The sequence below is a fragment of the Delphinapterus leucas genome, chromosome 2 (genome assembly GCF_059928025.1).
Source record: "Delphinapterus leucas isolate spDelLeu-1000000601 "Yukka" chromosome 2, BTC_Dleu_Yukka2, whole genome shotgun sequence".
Taxonomy (NCBI): Eukaryota; Metazoa; Chordata; class Mammalia; order Artiodactyla; family Monodontidae; genus Delphinapterus; species Delphinapterus leucas.
This window is the reverse complement of record NC_143130.1, coordinates 126,580,362-126,603,596: the sequence shown is the minus strand read 5'-3', so window position 1 is coordinate 126,603,596 and position 23,235 is coordinate 126,580,362. Positions and strand designations below refer to the sequence as shown.

At 36.5% G+C, this 23,235-nt stretch overlaps 1 protein-coding gene across 1 annotated transcript; it reads left to right on the top strand.

Annotated features, from left to right (window-relative positions):
- Nucleotides 1-2,443: 2,443 nt before the first annotated feature.
- Nucleotides 2,444-7,201, top strand: FSCB (fibrous sheath CABYR binding protein). Its single transcript, XM_089907648.1, is given in 5 exon segments — nucleotides 2,444-4,822; nucleotides 4,824-4,916; nucleotides 5,337-5,424; nucleotides 5,427-5,669; nucleotides 5,672-7,201. Coding segments are annotated over 5 exon segments (1,776 nt in total). The 5' UTR covers nucleotides 2,444-4,369; the 3' UTR covers nucleotides 6,571-7,201.
- Nucleotides 7,202-23,235: the final 16,034 nt, after the last annotated feature.

Here is a 23,235-nt window from a genome sequence, read left to right as displayed (position 1 = left end):
CTGTTATCTTCTTTACTTGATTTCTAATTTCATACCATTGTGGTTAGAAAGATGCTAGATATCATTTCAATTTTCATAAATTTTTAAAGACTAGTTTTGTTAGATAACATATGATCTCTCTTGGAGAATGTTCCAAGTATGCTTGAGGAGAATGTTTATTTTGCTGCTGTTGGAAGGAATGTTTATATATGTCTGTTAGGTCCATCTGTTCAAAAGTGTAATTCAACTCCAATGTTTTCTTATTAATTTTCTATCTGGATTATATACCCATTAATGAAAGTGATATAATCAAGTTCCCTACTATTATTGTATTGCTGTCTACTCATCACTTCAAATCTCTTAATATTTGCTTTTTATATTTAGGTGCTCTGATATTAGGTTCATAAGTATTTACAATGGTTATGTCCAAAATAACAATACCATAGAGTCTCTAAATCAGTGCACCATCAGGCTGTTATCTGTTTCTTCAAGCACATCTCTTAAATGATTTCCTTTGTTTGCTTTGCCTTTCTTCTTGCCACAGCAGATTTCTTATAGTTCCTAGAACATGGCATTTCTTCCTACTGGTACTCCTTTGGATACTTTCTCAATTAGGTGCTATCTACTATAAACCCCTTCTGGTCCTATTATTCTAGGTAAAGTATATTCCCTCTTAACTAATGAAAATTATTTTCACAAATATTTTACTTATTTATTTAGTTTCTCCCACTAGACTGTGAGAGTCATAAAGACAGGATACAATGTCTTTTTGTATTCTGTTGTTTCCCTAACATGTAGGAATTGTCCCTGGAATAGATAGGTGTTCAGTAAATATTTCTTGAGGGAATAAATATTTCCAAAAATTAAATTTCTTGGAAGCAGAATTGTTGGCACATGGTATGCATGTTTCAGGAACTTTTGATATTTACTTTCAAATTCTCCAGAATAAAGATTGTATCAATTTAATCTCCCGTCAGTAATGTAGGAGACCATCCATTTAATAATACTCTCATTTTTTTTAAGGGAGGGGAGATTACCTTTAAAATAATCTTTGCTAATTTTATATTGATATTATTTTAATTTTAGAAGTAAAGTGGATCTCTTTTATATATTTATTGGTCAGTTATTTTTCCTCTATACGTTTTCTATCCATGTTCTTAAAATTTTTTCTATTGTGTTATTTTTATATTGATTTTCTAAAATCTTTTAATGTATTAAGTATAGCTCTTTGTGATATTTTACACTTATTTTTTCTTTTTCTTTTACTGCAATTTAATTTTTAAACTTTATAATTCACAGAAATTTTAGTGTTTTATCCCTTCTATTTCCCACCCTTCCACTGAAATTGCTCTTACTCAAATTACCAATGACCTTGTAGTTGTCATAGTCAATGGACATTTTTCAGATTTCATCTTATTTTATCTAGTCAGTTTAGAACAAAGCAATATAGGTCACAGTTTAGATATTTAGTCTACATTGATTTGAAATATCTCTGCTATCTAAATCATAGTTTTCAAAGTCATTATAATTATAAATGAAATTAAGTACCAGTCAGCAAATTTGTTTTTGGTAAAATTGAAAGCAAGTTATCAGAGAGAGGCCTTTCAGCAAATCCCTCTGGTTTTATGATTGTAGAAATAGGTCAAACATTGTATAAAACTAAATGCCAAACCTGAGTCAGAAATAAAGAAACTAGTCCTAGAGATTGAGAGAGTCAGAACTACAGCATGTCAGGTGGGAGTAAAAAACATGGGGCTCTGAAATGTTGTATTGTTTTCCTCAGGCTGCCATATGAAAGTACCAAAAACTAGGTTAAAACAACAGAAATGTATTCTAGTTCTAGAGGCTTAAAGCCCCCAGATCAAGGCATTAGCAGGGTTATACTCCCTCCAAAGCCTCTAAAGGAGGATCCTTCTTGCCTCTTTCAGCTTCTGGTAATCCTAGGTGTTCCTTGCTTTGTGGCAGCATAACTGTAATCTCAGACTCCATCTTCATATGGCCATCTTCTCTATGTGTCTTTTTGTGTCCAAAGTTTCCTCTTTTTAGGATATCATCTTACCCTGATTACATTTACAAAGACCCTGTTTCCAAATAAGGTTACATTCAGAGGTACTGCAGGTTAGGACTTCAACATATCTTTTGGGGATATACAATTGATCTCACAACAGATGTGAACCAAGTAAAGGGGAGAGAGCTGAATCATGTGAGATTTCCTAAACAAAGGTTAAAACACCTAACCCAAAATTGATCAGACAGATTGAATAATGTAATTGTTGGTTAGATTAGTGGGACAAAAGGAGCATTTCTGGATCTTAAAATATATGATGAGAAATTGCTTTATGAAGTCCCTCATAATTCTATTTGGGATATCAAGTAAATTTTTAATTGATTGATTATTTAGGAATGCTAATTTGCCTCTATGAATAAGCTAGTAGAAATAGGCTATTTACTTTGATAGTTTGGTGTGTAATTAAGAAAGATCAAGTTCTTATTTCTTGGAGGGGAAAACAAAAATAGCAAGAATTGGAAAATGAGTTTATGTCTATGGAAAAGTTGGCAAAATCTTATTTAAGTTAATGCAGCAACATTAATCCAGTACATGAAATGTTATATTAACCCAATTAAGGCAATGTTGGTTTAACATTTATTTCTTCTTATGAGTTGGCCCAAAATAGACTTTGAAGATACCACATAATAGACTTTGAAGATACCACATAACGGCATAAACTTGATTGCAGAATACACATGCAGTGTTTGACAGATACAATTGAGACGAACACCAGACCACAAAGTGGTTGATAAACAACCTAGGTTTCAAACTACAGCAGGTCTGATGAAAACTTATGCCAATACTTTTGTAAAATGACTATTGTTTTACTTCACTTTATTAAATCTTAGAAAGATAAAACATAATGGAGCAGAATAGATAAAAATGAAAGCAGAGCAAGTGGAGATGTAGGACAAGCAGTATGGTTTCTAATCACATTCCTCCAATTACACCCAACAAATATTCACCTATCCCTGAATAGAGATAGAGGATGCTTTAGGGACTGGGTCAAAGAATGTGTAAAGTTCTTATTTATTTGGCTAAGATTACCTAACTACAATTATGACTAATGCATGTCAGACAAAGGGAATTATTCAATGATGCTTTTATATTTCATGGGGACAATAAAGCATAAAGAAATTTAAAAATATTCCTAGGTTAATGAAGCCATAATAATTGTTTAGGTATGTTTATTATATTGTCTCTTGTGACTATGTCTTTTAAAGGCTATTTTTCTCTTTAACTGTCCTTAGACTAAAGGAATATGTTTTTGCACATCTTTTGACCAATCTCCATCTTTCTAGTAAAATTTTTATGTGATGTATGTTAAACTTTTTTTTTAATATTTTAAATCTATTATAATTCCATTTGCAGTCTGCTTAACTGGGATTCCTGTTTTTCAAAGCTTCAATTAAAAGTTTTCATCTTCACTGGGGAATTCATTCCCATGTGGTTATTCAGCAGAGTATATAGTGACTGCATCAAAAATTGCATTTTATTTCACTTGACATATCTTTACACTCAATATTCTTTTATTTGACAAACTTGGGTGGAACGATTTTCTGAAAAAGTTGAAAATTAAAATATCTCAAGTTGTTTGAGAAGGCAAACATGCCATATATATACACACATTGATAGTAGGCTCTTGTGGTTACTGAATACTAAGGACATAAGAAAGGAACTTACATGGGTACGGACCTCAGAACTCAAGTTTTTCAAACAATGTTAACTTTCCATCAAATTATATAAACATATATTGATAGAACACTGCCACACATACGTTACCAGTTGTTTACTCCAACAATTGAAAATAGGCTGCAGAATTCTGAATTCAGCATTATAACGGTCTTTGACAGTAGGATGAAATAGACAGAATTGAAAGTTCAAAAGCATCAACTCCAACTACAAGAAAGCAGCATTACTGGAGTTTACTTCAAATTCCTCTGCTAGACAAACACTTTTTTCAACTTGCTGTTTCAAACTGTAGATCTCTCACTTGTGGCCAGCATCCATGAGTGTTTACCGGGTTAAAAAGTTCTGGGTATACCATTGATGGAACCTTGTAGAGACAATTGGCAGTGATGTCATAGACCTGTAGGGAAACTTCTAGAAGTTATATTTAGTCATACCAGAGACTAAACAGGAAAGATGCTTACTAAGTGAGGTGGGATCCAACAAGAGTGTAGTACAGAATGCAATAATTTATGAATTACTTTTTTCTGAGGTAGTTCAACAGAACAACACTTAATGAGGAAGGCAAAGGCTTAACTATCTGGTAAATTTGTCATTCTTGATGATTAATTACTTGAAGATTGATAAGTTTGAATTCTACCAGTCTTAGAAATGGAAGAAAGTGATGAATCTGATCACCCTATCTCAGCAGGGAGGCAAGAAATTTGAAAGAGAAGATGACCCAGCATTTATCTACCATTGGTAGATACCATTTATCTACCAATGGTAGATAAATCCCAGCAGACTGAAGTGACAGAGAAAAAGAAACATTTGCCTATACCACAATCATCTGGCCCCAAAGGTACCCTTAGTATTGGTAATATTCCTGGAAGCAAATTCAACTATGAATGTCATAGAGTATCTTCTCAACTTCAGCAAACTTGGACAAAGAGAAAGCATGTACATGATATGACTGATAAATCTCTGCAGACAGAAACTGCTGCAGAAGAGAAAGAAGAAATCAAGTCAGTTTGTGAAACAGTGGTATCTGAAGAAAAGCCAGCTATTGGAGAAGCAGCCCCTGAATTTCCAGAGAGTGTTCAGGAAGTAGAAATTCCACCAAGCAGACAGACACTCAGTTCAACTCAAAACAGACAGATCCCAGCAGACCAGTTGTACTGGAGACTGGACAATGATGAACATTCCTTAAAAAGAAAAAGTAGGGCTTCCCTGGTGGCTCAGTGGTTGGGAATCCGCCTGCCAATGCAGGGGACATGGGTTCAAGCCCTGGTCCGGGAAGATCCCACATGCCGTGGAGCAGCTAAGCCCATAGGCCACAACTACTGAGCCTGTGCTCTAGAGCCCGTGAGACACAACTACTGAACCCACGTGCCACAACTACTGAGGCCCGCACACCTAGAGCCCATGATCAGCAACGGAGAAGCCACCGCAATGAGAGGCCCACACACCACAATGAAGAGTAGCCCCCACTCGCCGCAACTAGAGAAATCCCGCTCACAGCAACAAAAAAACCCACCCAACTCAGCCAAAAATAAATAAATAAATAGATAAGTTAAAAAAAAATCAAGCTTCACAGCACATAATAAAAAAGAAAAAAACAAAAGAAAAAGTAGACAAGGAAGAGCAGACAAACTTTAGTGAATCAGAAATAGTGGTTATTGGCTGGCCAAGTAATCTGTTTTCAAAGTCAAAGGAAGGTGCACAGAAACAAAGTCCTCAGGGAAGAATTTTGTTGCTGAACATCCTGAATTTCAACCCACAACAAGTAACAACGAAGAAATTAGGCAGCAAAGTATTAACAGAGTTTTATCTATTCCACCAACCAAAAATGATGCTCCAGTACTTTTAGAAGATGGGAAAGATGTTCCAGCTGAAGTACAGCCTCCCACTGCAGAAGAGAGCTCTGCTGAAGTGCAACTTCCACTAGCTGAGGAGATTACTGCAGAAGAGGTTCTGCTGAAGTTCAGCCTCCAGCAGCTGAAGAGGCTCCTGTTGAAGTACAGCCTTCCCCAACAGAAGAGGCTCCTGGAGATGAGGCTCCTGCTAAAGTAGAGCCCACCTCAGCTGAAGAGACTCTTTTAAAAGAGCCTCCTGCTGAAGTTCAGCCTTCAGCAGCTGAAGACGCTCCTACACAAAAGGTCCCAAAACTTCAAATTTCACCAGCTGTGGAGTCCCCTGAAGAAGAGGCCCCAGCTGAAATTGAGTCTCCTCCAGCTGAGGTGGTCCCTGCTGAGCTTCAGTCTCTACCAGCTGAGGAGGCCCCTGCAGAGAAGTCCTCTGCCAACATTCAGTCTCCACCCACTGAGGAGACCTCTGCAGAAGAGGTCCCAGAAGAAGTTCAGTCTCTGCCAGCTGAGGACACCCCTGCAGAAGAGGCCTCCACCAAAGTTCAGTCTCCACCAGCTGAGAGGACCCTTGCAGAAGAGGCTGCAGCTGAACTTCAACCTCTACCAGCAGAGGAGGCTTCTGCAGAGGAGGCCCCTGCTGAATTTCAGCTTCCATCAACTGAAGAAACTACTTCGGAAATGTTCTCTGTTGACAAACAGTCTTCACTAGCTGAAGAGTCCTTTATTACACAAATCTCTGTAAAAGAAACCTCTGCTGAAGTTCTGCTTCCACCATCTGAGCAAACACCTGCAGATGAAGCTCTGGTAGAGAATGTGTCTAGGGTTTATCAGTCTCCCCAGGCAGCAGACATCCTGGTGGTAAAATTAGGATCAGGGGTTTTGGAAGATAAGCCAAAATCTGAAGAGCCTTTAGAATGGGATACAGTTCCTGAAGATTCATCTGATACCAAGAATGAAGAGGTTTCGATTAAAATAAAGGGTGTCATCCATATAGAACTGGAATAGGGGCCTCCTCCTCAGCTGTAGTCAGGTCTTAACTAAGCTAGCAATCAAGACAGGCAGCTCTGGGAAGTACATACTTTAGAAAAGGGTAGGTGCTTGCAGGTAGCTTTGTGAAGAGGGAAGTGAAAGGAAATCCCAGCGTGTGGACTGCAGTTTGGAAAATGAGCAATAACAACTAGTGATTTAAAATTACTGTGCTATTTTTATTCAAATCTAAAGTGTATAAAATATGTTTTTGTTTGTTTGTTTGTTTTTGCGGTACGCAGGCCTCTCACTGCTGTGGCCTCTCCCGTTGTGGAGCACAGGCTTCGGACGTGCAGGCTCAGCGGCCATGGCTCACGGGCCCAGCTGCTCCACGGCATGTGGGATCTTCCCGGACCGGGACACAAACCCGTGTCCCCTGCATCGGCAGGCGGACTCTCAACCACTGCGCCACCAGGGAAGCCCTAAAATGTCTATTTTGAATTGAAGTAAGTTTATAATTGAAATAACTAAAATATACTTTCTACACTAAACCTTGTTGACAAGGGTAAAATATTCTCTTCAGCCATTTTGTTTTTCTCTCTACGTGTAGCTTGTAGTGGAAAAGACTTATTCTTTTCTACAGTTGTCTCATCTACTTTAAATTCCTTGAGTTTCAGTCACACGTCTAAAGTCATGGAGTGTTTTCTTTCTCTTTATTATGATTCATCGTATTTCTTATTCTCTTTCCATTTGATTCCTTCTGCAGAAAGCATTTTTTTCCTGTTTTCACTCCAATCTTCTTCTTCTTTTTTTTTTTTTTGCGGTACGCGGGCCTCTCACTGTTGTGGCCTCTCCCGTTGCGGAGCACAGGCTCCGGATGCGCAGGCTCAGCGGCCATGGCTCACGGGCCTAGCTGCTCCATGGCATGTGGGATCTTACCTGACCTGGGGCACGAACCCATGTCCCCTGCGTCGGCAGGCTGACTCTCAACCACTGCGCTACCAGGGAAGCCCCACTCCAATCTTCTTGAACATTTTATATTTCACTGTCTGGATAGGGACACATTTCCTTTGTAAAAATCTTCATTTCAATGAAGATAACTATAAAGGTGTGTAATCATAAAGAAAAATACACTGAGATGGCCTTGAGGGCATATTCCTATTTATCTTTGTTTCCTTCCAATTTTATTGAGATATAATTGACATACAGCACTGTATAAGTTTAAAGTGTATAGCATGATGATCTGACTTACATACATCATGAAATGATTACCACAATAAGTTTAGTGAACGTCCATCACCTCATAAAGATAACATTTTAAAAAACAAAAAAATTTTTTCCGTGTGATGAGAGCTCAGGATTTATTTTCTTAACAACTTCCGGAAATAATATACAGTGATGTTAATTATATCATGTTGTACTTCATGTCCCTGGTACTTATAATATAACTGGAAGTTTTTAGTTTTGACCATCTTTATCTAGTTCCCCCTTACCCCACATTCAGCCTCTGGTAACCAGAAATCTGATCTCTGTTTCTAATCAGTTTGTGTGTTTGGTTGGGCGGCTTTGAAAATATAACTGACTTACAAGACTATGTTAGTTCTTGGTATACAACATAGTGATTCAATATTTCTATACGTTATAAAATGATCATCACGGTAAGTCTAGTTACCGTCTGTCACCATACAAAGATATAACATAATTATTGACTATATACCCCACACTGTGCATTTCATACCTGTGACTCATTTATTTTATACCTGGAAGTTTGTACCTGTTAATCTCCCTCACCTATTTCTCTCATTCCCCCAATACCCTCCCCTCTGGCAACCACCTGTTTGTTCTTTGCATCTGTAACTCTGTTTTTGTTTTGTTTATTCATTTTTTTAAAAAATTCTTTTATTTTTAATTGAGATATAGTTGGTGCACAATATTATAAAAGTTTCAGATGTACAATACTGATTCACAGTTTTTAAAGGTTATAGTCAATTTATAGTTATTATAAAATATTGGCTATATTCCCTGCATTGAACAATATATCCCTGTAGCTTATTTTATCCATAGTAGTTTGTACGTCTTAATCCCCCACCCTTATCTTGCCCCTCTGCACTTCCTTCTCCCCACTGGTAACCAATAGTGTGTTCTCAACATTTGTGAGTCTTCCTTTTTTGTTATATTTGCTAATCTGTTTTATTTTTCAGATTCCATCTATAAGTGATCATACAATTTTGTCTTTCTCTGACTTATTTCACTTAGCACAATACCCTCCAAGTCCATCCATGTTGCTGCAAATGGCAAAAATTTTATATGTATATAACACATCTTTATCCATTCATCTGTTGATGGACATTGAGGTTGCTTCCATATCTTGGCAATTATAAATACTGCTACTATGAAAATTGGAGTGCATGTATCTTTTTGAATTAGTGTTTTTGTTTTTTCAGACATATACCCAGGAATGGAATGGCTGGGTCATATGGTAGCTCTATTTGTAGGTTTTTGTTTTTTTTTTGTGGTACGTGGGTCTCTCACTGCTGTGGCCTCTCCTGTTGCAGAGCACAGGCTCTGGACACGCAGGCTCAGCGGCCATGGCTCACGGGCCCAGCCGCTCCGTGGCATGTGGGATCCTCCCGGAGCGGGTGACGAACCCGTGTCCCCTGCATCGGCAGGCAGACTCTCACCCACTGCACCACCAGGGAAGCCCCTATTTGTAGTTTTTAAGACACCTTCAAAATGTTTTCCACAGTGGCCACACCAATTTACATTCCCACCAACAATGTATGATTGTTCTCGTTTCTCCATATCCTCACCAACATTTGTTATTTGTGTTCTTTTTGATGACAGCCATTCTGACAGGTGTGAGGTGATATCTTATTGTGGTTTTGATTTGCATTTCCCTTGATTAGCAATGTTCAGTATCTTTTCATGTGCCTGTTGGCCATCCGCACGTCCTCTTTTAAAAAATGTCTATTCAGTTCTTCTGCCCATTTTTCAGTCAGGCTGTTTGTTTTTTTTGATGTTGAGTTGTATGAGCTGTTTATATATGTTGGATATTAACCCCTTATTGATCATATCACTTGAAAATATTTTCTCCCAATCAGTAAGGTGTCTTTTCATTTAATCAATGGTTTCCTTTGCTATGCAAAAGTTTTTAAGTTTAATTAGGTCCCATTTGTTTATTTTTGCTTTTATTCCCTTTGCTTTAGGAGACAGATCCAAAAAATATATTGCTACAATTTATGTCAAAGAGTGTGCTGCCTTTGTTTTCTTCTAGGAGTTTTATGGTTTCTGGTCTTACATTTAGGTCTTTAATCCATTTTGAGCTTATTTTTTGTATGTGGTGATAGAGAATGTTCTAATTTCATTCTTTTACATGCATCTGTTCCGTTTTCCCAGAAACCACTTATTGAAGAGGCTGTCTTTTCTCCATTGTATATTCTTGCCTCCTTTGTAGTAGATTAATTGACCATAAGTGTGTGGGTTTATTTCTGGGTTCTGTATTCTGTTCCACTGATCTATGTGTCTGTTTTAGTGCCAGCACCATACTGTTTTGATGACTGTAGCTTTGTAGTATAGTCTGAAATCAGGGAGTATGTTTCCTCCAGCTATGTTCTTTTTTCTCAAGATTCTTTTAGCTATTTGAAGTCTTTTGTGTATCCATATAAATTTTAGAATTATTTGTTCTAGTTCAGTGAAAAATGCCCTTGGGGATTGCATTGAAACTTTAAATTGCCTTGGGTAGTATGGTAATTTTAACAATATTAATTCTTTCAATTTATGAGCATAGTATGTCTTTCCATCTGTTTGTGTTATCTTTCATTTATTTTTATTAGTGTCTTATAGTTTACCAAGTCCAGGTTTTTACCTCCTTAGGAAGGTTTATTCCTAAGTATTTTATTCTTTTTAATGCAACTGTGAATGAAATTGCTTCCTTAATTTCTCTTTCTTGTAGTTCATTGTGAGTATATAGAAATGCAGCAGATTTATATATATAAATTTTGTATCCTGCCACTTTACCAGGTTCATTGATGAGCTCTAGTAATTTTCTTGTGGCATCTTTAGGATTTTCTATGTATAGTTTCATATCATCTGCAAACAGTGACAGTATTACTTCTTCCTTTCCAGCTTGGATTACTTCTATTTCTTTTTCTTGTCTGATTGTTATGGATAGGACTTCCAATACTATGTTGAATAAATTTGGGGAAAGTGAGCATCCTTGTTTCATTCCTGATCTTAGAGGAAATGTGTTCAGCTTTTGCCCATTGAGTATGATGTTATCTGTGGGCTTGTCATATATGGCCTTTATTATATTGAGGTATGTTCCATCTATACCTTCTTTGTTGAGAGTTTTTAACATGAATGGATGGTGAATTTTGTTTGAAGCTCTTTCTGCATCTATTGAGGTAATGATATGATATTTTTCCTTCAACTTGTTAATATGGTGTATTACATGGACTGTTTTGTGAATATTGAATCATCCTTGCAACCTCAGGATAAATCTTCTATTTATTTTAAATTTTATTTCAACTTAGAATGTGATGAGTCCTTTGGAAGCCTGGCTTATTTTTTTTGTACTCTAAACTTTGATGAAGAGAAACTTATAATAAAGTTAAATTACTATAGTATAAGCTATTAACATTTTTAAAGAGTAATTTTGGATTATTTTAAGATGTCTGTTATTAATGGGTGTCTTGGTTTCTATGGTTATGGCAACTTTTTGTCTAGCTACAATTTAGTTGCAATGTGCTGAAGTATTGAGATGATTCTCTTAAAAATGTTTAATTTGGTTACTGTATTTATGTGTTCAGTGAAAACTCTAGATTGATAATTCCAAAACTTGTTGCATTTTCATGTCCTTTAATTGTGGGATTTTTCATATTCTTTATTATATCTATAACCAAGAACATGTGATATTTTTAAGTGAGTTTCTCATAGTTTTATAAAAATTTATGTAAGCATACTTTTTTTTCATACTTGCCAGTTTCGAGATTGAGAAACATTATTCTAGACTGCTTGAAAATAAGGTTTGATTTTTGGTATTTCCAAGACCTTTTTATTTTATTATTTTATTTTTTTGCAGTAACACTATTTTTTCCAAAAGAATTTTCATCTCCCACAGTTTTATGTAGAATATTAAATGATCTCACATTAGGAAATTACCATCTTAGCTGAAATTACTGATGCTGTTTCTACTGTCAAGTGCTAAAAAAAAGGCTTTCCCATCATTTCCATATTTTGTCTACTATTCTTTACTCATATCTTTCTTGTTAAAGTAGTAAAGAGGCTGCAACATAGCCTAATTTTCTTTGTAGAATATTTCTGATTATCTGAGCATTTCAGTGACTGAGAGTACCTGATTTGCCTATCACAACCTCAGATTCACTGTACCGTGGGAAGTGTGAATACATTCAGGAAGGATTGAAATTTGTTGTTGAGGATCTTGACTGAGATGCAAAGTTTCCTTGGTCCAGCTGGACACGCCAATGTATTAGAGATTGTGTCTGTCCTGTTAACTAAATATTTTTTCAATAATGTCTGGTATATTTGCTGAATCCATGAAATGTTTACCAGCCACGTGATCTCTTGCATTTTCAGTCTCTGTACTTGTAATATGAGGACATGGAGACAGAATCAGTTATGATCCTCTCTTAATATACTTTCTTTTTTCCTTTTTAAAAAATTTTTATTTCATATTGGAGTAGAGTTGATTTGCAATGTTGTGCTAGTTTCAGGTGTACAGCAAAGAGATTCAGTTATACATATACATATATTTATTCTTTTTTCAGATTCTTTTCCCATATACATTATTACAGAGTATTGAGTAGAATTCCCTATGCTATACAGTAGGTACTTGTTGATTATTTTATATATTGTAGCGTTTATATGTTAATCTCTAACTTCTAATTTATCCCTCCCCCTTTCCCCTTTGGTAACCATAAGTTTGTTTTCTAAGTCTGTGAGTCTCTTTCTCTTTTTAAAGTAAGTTCATTTGTATCTGTTTTTTTAGATTCCATGTATAAGTGATATCATATGATATTTGTCTTTCTCTGTCTGACTTACTTCATTTAGTATGATAATCTCTAGTCCATCCATGTTGCTACAAATGGCATTATTTCATTCTTTTTTATGGCTGAGTAATAATCTATTGTATATATGTACCATGTCTGCTTTATCCATTGACCAGGTATCTCTGGCCTCAGGAAGACTTTAGGCTGCCTGTTTGCTCATGCGTGGGGCTCTGTTCCTGCCCTGTTGGTTGTTTGACCTGAGGAGTCCTAGCACTGGAGCCTACAGTATATTGGGTGGGGGCCAGGTCTTGGTGTCAAAATGACGGCCTCCGGGAGAGCTCATGCCAATGAGTACTCCCCAGTATGTCCGCTACCAGTGTCTTTGTCCTCACAGTGAGCCACAGCTGGCCCGTACCTCACCAGGAGACCATCCAAGACCAGCAGGTAGGTCTGGCCCAGGGTCCTATGTAGTCACTGCTTTTTGCCTGGGCCCCACTGTGCATGAGATCTTGTGTGCACCCTCCAGGGGTGGAGTTTCTCTTTCCCCCAGTCCTGTGGAGTTCCTGCAGTCAAACCCCACTGGCCTTCAAAGCCAAATACTCTGGGGGCTCATCCTCCTGATTCCAGACCCCATAGACTGGTGAGCCTGATGTGGGGCTCAGAACTCTCCTTCCTGTGGAAGAAACTCTGTGATATAATTATCTTCCTGTTTGTGGGTTGCTCATCTGGCGGGTATAGGATTTGATTGCATCGTGGACGCGTCCCTCCTACTGTCTCATTGTGGCTTCTTTGTATTTAGATGTAGAATATATTTTTTGGTAGGTTCCAGTCTTTTTTGTCGACAGTTGTTCAGCAGTTAGTTGTGATTTTGGTGTTTTCGTGAGAGGAGGCAAGCTCAAGTCCTTCTACTCCACTGTCTTGTTTCCAACCTCTAGGATCTTTTTATTTTATGTTTTCTGAAATACTTAAAATCCAGTAACACTTCTTTTTCTAAATTAGAAGAGTTTAAAAATGTTTATTTTAGTTTTTTTACTGTGACTTTTTTTCTTAAAACAATTTTTAATTTACTTTTTTCCCTCCAGATTTATTGAGATATAATTGACATATAGCATTGTGTAAGTTTAATATGTACAATGTGCTAATTTGATACATGTAATTTTGTGAAATAATTGCAACAATAAGGTTAGTTAATACATCTATCTCACATAATTATAATTTTTTGGGGGGTGGTGAGACAATTTAAGATCTACTCTCTTAGCAATTTCAAGTATATTATGCAGTATTGTTAACTATACTCAACATTTTGTCCATTAGATCTCCAGAACTTACTCATCTTATAACTGAAAGTTTTACTCTTTAACCAACATCTCCCATTTCCTCTACCACCCTAACCCCTAGCAATCACCATTCCACTCTCTATTATTATGAATTTGTAGATTCTATATATCAGTGATATCATAAAATATATGTCTTTTGTGTCTGACTTATTCCACTTAGCATAATGACCTCAGGTATGCCCATGTTGTTGCAAATGGTAGAATTTCCTTCATTTTGAAGGCTGAATAATATTTCATTGTACGTATGTATGTGTGTGTGTGTATATATATATATATATATATATACATATATATACATATATATCACATCTTCTTTATCCATTCATTCATTAGTGGACATTACACATATATATCACATCTTCTTTATCCATTCATTCATTAATGGACATTTAGGTTGTTTCTGGCTCCTGTGAATAATGCTGCTATGAACATGAGAATATAGATATTTCCTCAAGATAATAATTTTGTTTCCTTTGGATATGTACCCAGAAGCAGGATTGCTGGATCATATGGTAGTTCTATTTTTAATTTCTCAGGAACTTCCATACAATTTTCATTATGACTGTACCAGTCTATGCTCCCAACAGTATAAAAGGGTTTTCTTTTCACATCCTTTCCAGCATTTGTTATTACTTGCCTTTTTGATAATAAACATTCTAACATGTATGAGGTGATATCTCATTGTGGTTTTAATGTTCATTCCCTGATGATTAGTGATGTTGAGCACGTTTTCATGTACCTGCTGGCCATTTGTATGTCTTCTGTAAAAAAAGCTATTTAGGTCCTTTGTCCATTTTAATTGGGTTATTAGGCTTTTTGCTATTGAGTTATTTGAGTTCCTTGTATATTTTGGATATTAACTTGTCATAAGATATGTGCTTTGCAAATATTTTCTCCCATTCCACAGGTTGCCTTTTCATTTTGTTGATGGTTTCTTTTGCTGTGCAGAAGCTTTTAATTTGATGTAGTCCCACTTGTTTATTTTTGTTTGCACTGTCAACTCCAAAAAATCATTGCCAAGACCATTGCCAATGAGCTTAACCTCTTTTCGCCTAGAAGTTTTATGGTTTCTGGTCTTATGTTCAAGTCTTTATTTTGAGTTAATTTTTTGCATATGGTGTAAGTTAAGGGTCTAGTTTCATCACTTTGTGTGTGAGTTTACAATTTTCCCAACACTTTATTGAAAAGATTATCATTTCCTCATTGTGTATTCTTGGTACCTTTATTGAAAATTAATTAACTATACATGCATTGGTTTATTTCTGGGCTCTTTATTCCATTGATCTGTGTGTTTGTTTTAATGCCAATAACATACTGTTTTGGTTATTATAGCTTTGTAGTATAGTTTGAAATTAGGAAGTGTGATGCTTCCATGTTTGTTCTCCTTTCTGAAGGTTGTTTGGGCTATTCATGGTCTTCTGTGGTTCCATATGAATTTTAGGATTGTTTTTTCTATTTCTGTGAAAAATGCCATTGCAATTTTGATAGGGATTGTATTAAATTTATAGATGGTTTTGGATAGTAAGAATTTTTTAACAATATTAATTTTCCCCCTTCATGAACATGGAATATCTTTTAATTTATTTATGGCTTCTTTAATTTCTTTCATCAATGTCTTATAGTTTTCAGTTTACAGGTCTTTCATCTCCATGATTAATTTATTACTGAATATTTTACTTTTTTGATGATATTGCAGATGGGATTGTTTTCTTAATTTTTCTTTTCAGTAGTTTGTTGTTAGTGTGTAGAAATTCCACTGATTTTTTAATGTTCATTTTGTACCCTGCAACACTACTGGGTTTATTTATTCTAACAGTGTTTTGGTGGAGTCTGCAGGGTTTTCTATGTAAAATATCATGTCATTTACAAACAGAGACAATTTTACTTCTTTCATTTCAATTGGGTGACTTTTATTTATTTCTCTTGTCTGACTACTCTGGCTAGGACTTCAAGAATGTTGAATAAAAGTGGTGAGAGTGGGTATACTTGTCTTTTTCGTGATGTTATATGAAAATTTTCAGTTTTTTATTTTTAAATATGATGCTAGCTTTGGACTTGGCATATATGGCCTTTATTATGATGAAGTATGTTTTGCTATAGGTCTCTGGAGCTCATGAACACAAAAGCTTGTTGGCTTTCAGAGCTAGTCCACCCTCTGGTGGCAGCCTTAAAAATTGGAGCACTTGATGTATGATCCAAACACTTCACTCCTCAGGAAGAGGCTGGGGGTTGGAGATTCTCTCCTAATTGTATGGCATCATAAATGGGGATAGGATTTATGGCAAGAGTGTATCTCAGACTTTACTATCTGTTTTGAGTATTTTTCTCATTAACTGGTTGTGTAGGCATCACTCATCTAGTTTCTGAATTTCTCTCAGAGCAAGTTGCTCTATGTGTAGGTGTATAATTCTTGCATCTATGGGAAGAGAAAAATTCAGGAACTTCCTATGTCACCATCTTGGTCCAGACCCTAATTTGGACTTTTGCTGAGGAAAATCCCTGTGGGAAAGTTTTACTTAAAAATTCTGTTTCTTTAACAGATGTAGGGTTATTTGTGTTATCCATTGTAACATTTCTTTTTATCTTTTTTTATGTTCATAGAATCTGTAATGATATTCTTTCTCTAAGTATAGTATAATTATTGGTACCTATACCAATAAATACTGATAACTGGTGTCTTCTCTCTCTCTTTCTTTCCCAAGTCAATCTGGGTTGAGGTTTATCAGTTTTCTTGATCTTCTCAAAGAATCATCTTTTGGCTTCATTGATTTCATATATACATATATTCTAGGATTGGTATAAGTTCTTCCTTGTATGTTTTGTAGAATTCCCCAGTGAAGCTATCTGGTCTTGGACTTTTCTTTGCAGGGAGTTTCTATTCTTTCTTTCTTTCTTTGTTTTTTTATTACAGACTTGATTTCACTTCTAGTGATCTGTCTGGTCAAATTACCTATTTCTTCTTGTTTCAGTTTTGGTGGGCTGTTTGTTACTAGAAACTTGTCCAGTTTTTTTAGGTTGTCCAATTTGTTGTCATATAATTATTCATAGTATTCTCTTACAGTATTTTTTTTTTGTATTTCTATGGTATCAGTTGTTGCATCTCCTTTTTCATTTCTTATTTTCTTATTTGAGTCTTCTCACTTTTCTTCTTGGTGAGCCTGGCCAGAGGTTTGTTGATTTTGTTTACCTTTTCAAAGAACCATCTCTTGGTTTTATTGATTTTTTCATTTTTTAAATCTCTATTTTATTTATTTCTTCTCTGATCTTTATTATTTCCTTCCTTCTGCTGACTTTAGGTTTTGTTTGTTCTTTTTCTAATTCTTTTAGGTGGTAGGTTAGGTTGCTTATTTGAAATTTTTCGAGGAAAGCCTATATTGCTATTAACTTTCCTCTAAGAACTGCTTTTGCTGCATCCTACAGATTTTGTATGGTGTGTTTTCATTGTCATTTATCTCAAGGTATTTTTAATTTTCCTCTTTGATTTCATCATTGAGCCATTGGTTTTTTAGTAGCATGTTGTTTAGGCTCCATGTAATCTCTTTTTGTTTGTTTGTTTTGTTTTTCTCATTTCTCTTTCTGTGGTTGATTTCTAGTTTCATACCATTGTGGTCAGAAAAGATGCTTAAAATGATTTCTATCCTCTTAAATATGTTGAGACTTGTTTTGTGTCCTAGTATGTGGTCAATCCTAGAGAATGTTCCATGTGCACTTGAAAAGAATGTGTATTCTGGGTTTTTTTGGATGTAATGTCCCAAAAATATCAATTAAGTCTAACTGTTCTATTGCATCATTTTGGATCTTTGTTGCCTTATTAATTTTCTGTCTGGAAGACCTCTCCATTGATATAAGTGGGGTGTTAAAGTGTCCTACTATTATTGTATTCCCATGAATTTCTCCCTTTATGTCTGTTAGTGTTTGTTTTACGTATTTAGGTGCTCCTATATTGGATGCAAATATGTTGAGTATAATATCCTCTTCTTGTATTGATCCTTTTATCATTTTAAGAGAGTCCTTCTTTATCTTTCTTTATGGCTTTTGTTTTAAAGTCTGGTTTGTCTGATATGAGTGTTGCTACCCTCACTTTCTTGTCATTTCAGTTTGCATGAAATATGATTTCTAATCCCCTCATTTTCAGACTATGTGTGTTCTTTGCCCTAAAGTGGGTCTTTATAGGCAGCATATTGTAGGCTCTTGTTTTTTTCCAATCTGACACTCTGTGTCTTCTGATTGGAGCATTTAATTTATTGAAATTTCAGGTAATTACTGATAGATACAAATTTATTGCCATTTCAAACCTCGTTTTCCAGTTGATTTTGTATTTCTTCTTTGTCTCTTTTTCTTTTTGTTTTTCCTTTTGTGATTTGGTAGTTTTCTTCTGTATTATGCTTATGTTTCCTTCTTTTTGGTTTTTGTTAATCTATTGTATGTTTTCGAATTTTGGTTACCCTGTTTTTCAATTATGTTAACCCATTACTGTATCTACTTGCTTTAGACTGGTAGTTATATAGGCTCAAACACATTCTAGAAAAAAAATCTACATCTTTTTACTCTCCTTCTCTACACTTTATGATTTTGATGCCCTCTTTTACATCTTCATTTTTATTCTTTTGCTGTTCATTGTAGTTATCATCACTTTCACAATTTTTAAAAAAAATTTTATTTTTTAATCTGTGTACTTGCTTAGGTGATTTACTTTCCAATTGTGATTTTCTCTTTCCTATAGATTCTTGCTTCTCCTCTATTTAGAGAAGACCTTTCAATATTACTTTTAGGCTAGGTTTAGTATTGTTGTATTCTTTTAGTTTTTGCTTGTCTGAGAAATTCTTTATCTATCCTTCTGTTCTAAATGATAATCTTGCTGGGTAGAGTATCCTAGGTTGCAGGTCTTTCTCTTTCTGGACTTTGAATATATCTTGCCACTCCCTTCTGGCTTGCAACTTTTCTGTAAAGAAATCAGCTGATAGTCTTATGGAACCCTTATGGAACCCTTATGGGGGTTCCCTTTTAGCTAACTCTTTTTCTCTTGCTGCCTTTAGAACTGTGTCTTTAACTTTTGCCATTTTAACTATAGTATGTCTTGATGTAGGTCTGTTTGAGTTCATCTTGTTTGGACTCTCTGGGCTTCCTGTTCCTGGATATCTGTTTCCTTCTTTAGGTTTGGGAAGTTTTCAGCCATAATTTTTTCAAATACATTTTTAATCCCCTTTTCTCTTTCTTCCTCTTTTGGGATCCCTACTATGCATAGATTGTCATGCTTTATATTATTCCATCGGTCTTGTATATTGCTTTCTTTTTTTTTATTTGTCTTTCTGTCTTCTTTTCTGAGTAATTTTCATTATTCTATCTTCCAGATCACTTATTCATGCTTCTGCATTATTCAGTTTGCTATTTATAGCCTTTAGCTTAGCTTTCCTCTCAATAAATGAGTTTTCTAATTTTACTTGTTTCCTCTGTATAGTTTCTAGTTCCATTTTACAGTAATCTGCATTTCTATCAATAGCCTTTCCTGATTCCTTCATTGTTTTTGAACTCAGTGTCTATTAGACTGAAGAGGTCTGTTTCATCATTTGTTCTTTCAAGGGAATTCTCTTGATCTATTAACTGGGAGTGGTTCCTCTGCTTCTCATTTTACTTATTTTTCTCTGACTCTATGTGTTTAGGAGAAACAGTTATCTACTGTGGTCTTGGAGGGCTGTTTTTATGTGGGAGCTTCCCTGTGTAGCCTGAGTGTGTCTAATATTTTTGGTGCGAGGGCTCTTTTTGGTAGGGATGCCTGCTGCACTTTTCCTCAGTGTGTGCTGGTCATTGTCCCTCTGATAGAGGGTGTGACTGGTGTGGTGACTATCACCTGCACTGGATATTGAGAGAGGCTTCCTCTTTGCTCCATGGTTGTCTAAGTCTTATCAGGGTTGGCTCCCCAGTTGTTGGAGTAGAAGCCCCCAGATTCGTTTCTGAGCTGCAGTGTGAGGTAGGCAGGACTGGAGCTCTCTCCTGCTGGGAGAGGAGCCACTAAGTATTCCTTTGCAGGAGCTGTCCACTAGGGAGTGTGCTCTGTGGTGTTGCCTGTCACCCATTGTGTGGACTGACAAAGTACACTGTTGTTGGCACTGCCCTCAACTCCATCTCAGCCATGGAAGTGCATGCAGTAGGCCTTAGTGTCCCTCAGGTGCTGTACTCAGAAAGCTACCCATGTAGACCCATAAGCACAGATCCACTGAAGTCAGGTACCAGGACCATAGTAGTCATGCACCTGGACCCACCTTGGGAGCTACAGAAGCAGCCCAGACCATGACCCTGCCTCCATGTGTACCTTTAAAGCCCACAGCTGATAATGCTGGACCTGCCTCAGCCACAGGAGCATAAATACTTGGCTCAGATGTCCCATAGGTGCTGAGTTTACAAGGGCCCCAGTGGTGGGGTCATAAATCTGTGAATTGCACAGCCATGGGGAGAGAGCTCAGATTTCAGCCCTGCTTCCTAAATTGTGTATCCCTTAGGGATCAGCTCGTATTTTCAACCCTGCCTCCGTGTGTGGGCAACCCGCAAGCACTTGCATGTTTCCAGACCTTGTAGAGGTGGAGCTGTGCCCACTGTGAGCAAGAATGAGGCTGCTATGGTGGGCCCTGCCCTTCCCTTTGAGTGCTTGCATTAAAAATGAGACTTCAATGGTGGACCTGGCTCCTTCCTTCACACACCCCCAGTTGAGGCTTGGACCATACTCCAGCCCCTTCAGGCTTCAGCCAACTCCAGTCCTTTCCCTGTGTCTGTCCTCTGAAGCCTGAATTTCAGCACCCAGCCCCTGCATCCACCAGCAGACACATGTCTCAGGCTGGGGAGTGCAGGGAGGTGGCATGGACCCTTTGTTCTGGTCTCTCTCTGTTCTGCCTCCTGCAAGCTGGGTGCTGCACTCTGAGCCTCTGAAGCTCCCTTTCTGTCTCAGCTCATGTCCCCACCAGTGAAGGGGATTCCCAGGGTGAGGGAACCTTTCCTCTTTCATAGCTCTTTCCCAGGGTGCAAGGTCCCATCCCAATTCCTTTTTACTTTTTCTTTCATCCTTCCTGGCTACGTGGTGATCTTTCTTGTAATTTTGGTTTTATGATATCTTCTGCCAATGTTCAACAGGTATTCTGTGAGAAGTATTCCACATGTAAATGTATTTTTGATGTATTTGTGGAAGGAGGTGAGCTCAATGTCCTTCTATTCTACCATCTTGATCTGCCCCTCAGAGCAGATCCCAAGGGTTCTCTGTGAAGTCAACTACACATAATTGAACTGGCAAAACTAGACACATCTCTGTGAAGGTGAAGGTGTTATTGTCTCCTTTCACAATAGCATATAAATAAAATTTTTTAATTTGGTTATTAGAATGGCAGTTTAATTCAACATAAGAAACTTCTTTTGAAATACTTTTTTTTTCTGTTAGGTTTTATCACAGGATTCACATGTCTAATCCCACTTATGCCTAGAAAAAGACTGAAGGAATTGTTATGTGGTTGAAATGGCTAATATTATTGTTGATTTGGCTAGACTGTAGTACCCATTATTTAATCAAATACTTATCCAAGTGTTGTTGTGATGATATTTTGTAGATGTGCATAACAGCTGTAATAAATTGACTTTAAGTAAAGGAGACTACCCTTGATAATGTGGGTAAGTCTTACCCAATCAGTTGAAGGGGCTTAAGAGCAAAAATAGAAGTTTAATGGTGAGGAAATTTTGCCTCAATACTGAAGCTTCAGTGCCTGCCTGGGTTTTCAGCCTCAGCCTCCCCTGCAAATTTTGGGCTCAATACTGAAACATCAATGCCTGCCAGCCTACTCTATGATTTTAAACTTGCCAGCTGCACTTTCATGGTAGCCAATTCCTTAAAATAATTCTCTTTATACATATACATGTAGTTATGATAAAAGATACTGTATATATTGGGCTGGCCAAAAAGTTCGTTCGGGTAACATCTTATGGAAAACCCTGAATGAACTTTATAGCCAACCCAATATCTATCTATCTATCTATTTATCTATCTCCTATTCTGTTTCTCTGGAGAGCTCTGATATATTGGTTAACTTGGAGTTTGGGATTATGGGTATCATTTTTACTTTTTACTTTGCTATTAACCACATTGTCCTCAGTGAAAGTGTATTACTGTCTAAGTAAAAGAAAATAAATTTTGTTTGAGAGCTCTCCAACCATTTAGAAACTGCTAAGAAATTCTGAAAATTAAAATTCAAAAATAAAGGGACAACATGATTTCTGCAATGAGAAATTATAACTTTTGGCTCTGCTAGAGAGATTTTTGCATACAAAGTTGGACCAGCCCGAACTATGTATTTGGAGTTTGAAACAAATCTTGATATTTTTTCCCTAGCTAAAGCTGGTTTAAAAATGTCATCATGGGAATTGAGGATCAGAAAACTATGGCAAACTCTATGACTATGGGTTTGAACTGGCATAGAGACCAAAAAACAAACAAACAAACACCAAAACAAAAACAACAACAACAAAAAACAAATAAAAAGAAGACATGCAGTATCCAAATAATGTCACAGAATAAATCATATTACCATATTACTGGCTCATTTCCTTTACTTTTGAGGTTTTTGAACTAACAGATGAGGAAATGTGTTAGACTTAGTGTATCCTGACATCAGGATTTGATGAGATTTCTCTTGATGACTGGAAAATATGGAGAACTCTGGGCTGGATATGACTTGATTGAGATGTTGCATTATTGAGCTTACATGATAAAGTCTTGAATTAATACACTTTTTTGGGGGGGGTGAGAAGGAAATGGATTTGAGATTTATTATGGAGACAAATAATGGCACTGACTCACTTACTGGATGTCAGTATCAGTGCAGAAAGGGGCATTTCACGTAATTTCTAGTTTGGAAATCCAGGGATCAATATATACGTATTTGATTCACTAAAATGGGAAAATAGATACAGAAACACATGTTGGGGAAGAGGAGTTAGAGGCGACAATTTTAGATTTGGATATTCTGATTTTTAGGCACGTGTTGGACACATAGATGGAGATATTTAGTAAGCAACAAAAAAATGTCTTCTATAGCTCAGGAAACACCCAAATGCCCCTTATGATGAGTAACAGCCACATTTAGGTCTAAGCAGGTGTCAAGAATTTTAGTTGTAGTAAATAAGGGGATATTAGTTATCTTAGGGATAAAAATTATTGAATTATTGAGGAATAGTTTCAAAATGGGAGAGACTGGGTATATTTATATGGTAAGGGTAAGATGCTGGTAGATAGCAATATGTTGAAGCTATGTCTGAGGGTGTAATAAAAGAGGACATAATAAAAAAGGAAAAGAGAGCTATATCAGAGAGCACGATGATAAAGA